Below are 2,790 nucleotides of genomic sequence, written 5' to 3' on the forward strand. Positions count from 1 at the left end.
ATAGGATACGACATACCTGAGGGAGGAGTAGCAATTGGGTTGGGTGATGCTTCGGATGGACTATTTCTTGCAACTTGAGTATGAGTGACAAAATCCCGGTATTTGGGATTCGGGAATTTTGGTCGATGCCCACGCCCCATTAAGTCGGGTGCCGTGGGGTCTTCATCAGGAGCTGCTGTCAGGACAGGGGCGGCGGGACTGCCGGAGTGGGCAGCAGCCGTGGCCGTGGTGCTGGGCGCTGCTGCCTGCGTGGCAGGGCTAGGGGCAGCCACGGGCTGATGTGGTGGCAGTCCGTCGTCACTGTCAAACCAAGGAGGGTCATCCTCCATATTATTTGTGGCATTAATTCCATCCGTGGCTATGTGTATATTAGTACTCTCGGCATCCAAGTAGGGGTACACATCCTCAAAAAAACGAACATCACGAGACACAAAAAATTCCTTTTTATCAAGATCAAATAAATACCATCCCTTCTTCCCAAAAGGGTATCCAACAAATATGCATTTACGACTACGACTTGCAAATTTATCACCTTTAGCCCGTTGATTATGAGCAAAACATAAAGACCCAAAAACACGTAGCTCACTAAAAAGAGGAGGGGAGCCAAATAACATCTCATAAGGTGTTTTATTTCCTAAGAGGATAGAAGGTGTTCTATTAATAATATGAGCCGCAACAAGAGCACATTCCCCCCAAAAATAAATTGGTAACCCCCCCTGAAAACGAAGGGCACGAGCAACATTAAGAATGTGTTGATGTTTTCTCTCTACCCTCCCATTCTGTTGAGGAGTTCCTACACAAGAGGTTTGAAACAATATACCTTGGGCAAGGAAATAATTTTTCAAGCAAAAAAATTCGGTACCATTATCACTCCTCACAATTTTTATTTTCTGGGAAAATTGCCTATCAATCATAGCAATAAAAGACATAAAGATCTTGAAGACTTCAGTTTTATCAACTAATAAATATATCCATACGGCACGAGAATAATTATCAACTAAAGTCAAAAAATAATGCGCACCACAAGATGAAGGTTCGGCATAAGGACCCTAAAGATCACAATGTACTATTTCAAAAATACGGGAAGCTTTATTATCACTTAAAGGAAATTTGTCTCTAGTGTGTTTAGAACGATGACACACTTCACAATTTTTATTTAAATGACCACTAAAATTACTAAGAAAAGGTAGTAGCTTTACAACTTTTTCGGATGGATGTCCCAACCGTTTATGCCAAAGTTTCAATGTATCTTCAACTGAAATAGCCGCAATAGATGCATCTTCCCGTAGATAATATAGTCCATCCTTGAGATCACCCATTCCAATCACCTCCCTCGTGCGTTGGTCCTGTATAGTACACAATTGAGAGTTAGTTATGACTTCACAATTATTAGTAGAACATAATTGTGAAACCGAAATCAAGTTACAATTTAATTTAGGAACATAAAGCACATTGGGAAGAATAATTTTGTCTGTTATTTTTACAACGCCTTCTTTCATAGCAATCACATTGTTGCCATCCGGAAGTTCAACATTGCAAGACGGGACGTCATGAACGTCCATAAGACAAGAAAAATCACCGGTCACATGATGAGAACATCCGGTGTCAATAATCCACTTACCATTCACACGGTGAGATGGATGTGGAGAGTTACCCATAACGGCCATCACGGCTTGCCATTTCTCGGGGGTTAGATGCGGCATTGTAGTAGCCGAGGCCGAATTGTTTTGGGGTGGAGGTGCAGCCGTAGGTGTTGCATTGGCCTTGACAGGCGCACCTCTCCCACGTCCTGCTCCACGAGAATCATCCTTCGACCCATATTTTTCCACATACCACGAGGGAACTCCATGTTTGTCAAAACAAGTTGTGGCATCATGCCCTTTTTTATGGCAATGCTGGCAGACAAGAGCAGCCCTCTCTGCTCGGGAAAGGCGCGGTTTGGAATTATTTTCCATACGAACCGCAAAACCAGCCACCTCTGGGGTTTCTTCTTTGATGTGAGCAATGCCGCGAACACGTTCTTCCTGTGCAATTGTTTGAAAAGCACGGTTCAAAGAGGGCAAAGGGTCTTGGGATAGTAGAGTGGATCGAAGAGCAGCATAATAATCAGAGTATAAGCCGAGCAGAAACTGTTGAAGTCGATCACCTTCATGACGATTTGCGTGTTGCTTACCAACATCACAAGTACACTTACCGCACTTGCAATTAATTAGAGGCTCGTGCTTGTCCAATTCATCCCATAAAACAGAGAGTTTGCTAAAGTAAACAGCAACTGGCATTAATTTGGTTTGTTCACACCGATTAATTTCGGATTTTATTTGCTGAATTCGAGGGCCATTAACGAGACCAAATCGTTCGTGTAAATCATCCCAAAGCTTCTTAGCATTGTCATAATTAGAAAGCATGGACCGAACCTCCGGATCAATCGTGTTCATAAGCCAAGACACAAGCATACAATGTATCGTCACCCAATCATCCTTTGTACAAGGGGGTGTGTAGCTTGTGATCGTACCATCGAGGAATCCGAATTTCCTCCTTGAAGACAAAGCAATAAAAATCGCATGGGACCAGTCATTGAAATTGTTTAGTTTTAAACGTTGAGATGTTATAAAATCGTCGGGACGATCTTGGGGCCAAGGTAAAAAGGAGAGTTAGACTCAATTTTTGTTGGAGGTGGTGGCGGTGGACTGTCATTGGCAGCCATGGTGGCCGGATTTTAAAAAAAAATTTAAAGATTTGTTATTTGAAGCAACCTTAGCTCCGATACCATGTTAAGATTGAAACTCAAAG

At 42.7% G+C, this 2,790-nt stretch overlaps 1 protein-coding gene across 1 annotated transcript; it reads right to left on the minus strand.

The window, feature by feature from the left end:
- Positions 1–1,049: 1,049 nt before the first annotated feature.
- Positions 1,050–2,435, minus strand: LOC110722967. Its single transcript, XM_021902239.1, has 2 exons — positions 1,452–2,435; positions 1,050–1,346 (listed from the first exon to the last, which is right to left on the minus strand). The coding sequence occupies exons 1-2, from the start codon at positions 2,433–2,435 to the stop codon at positions 1,050–1,052; spliced, it is 1,281 nt and encodes a 426-aa protein (XP_021757931.1).
- Positions 2,436–2,790: the final 355 nt, after the last annotated feature.

This window comes from Chenopodium quinoa, unplaced genomic scaffold (genome assembly GCF_001683475.1).
Source record: "Chenopodium quinoa cultivar QQ74 unplaced genomic scaffold, ASM168347v1, whole genome shotgun sequence".
NCBI classification, from domain to species: domain Eukaryota; kingdom Viridiplantae; phylum Streptophyta; class Magnoliopsida; order Caryophyllales; family Amaranthaceae; genus Chenopodium; species Chenopodium quinoa.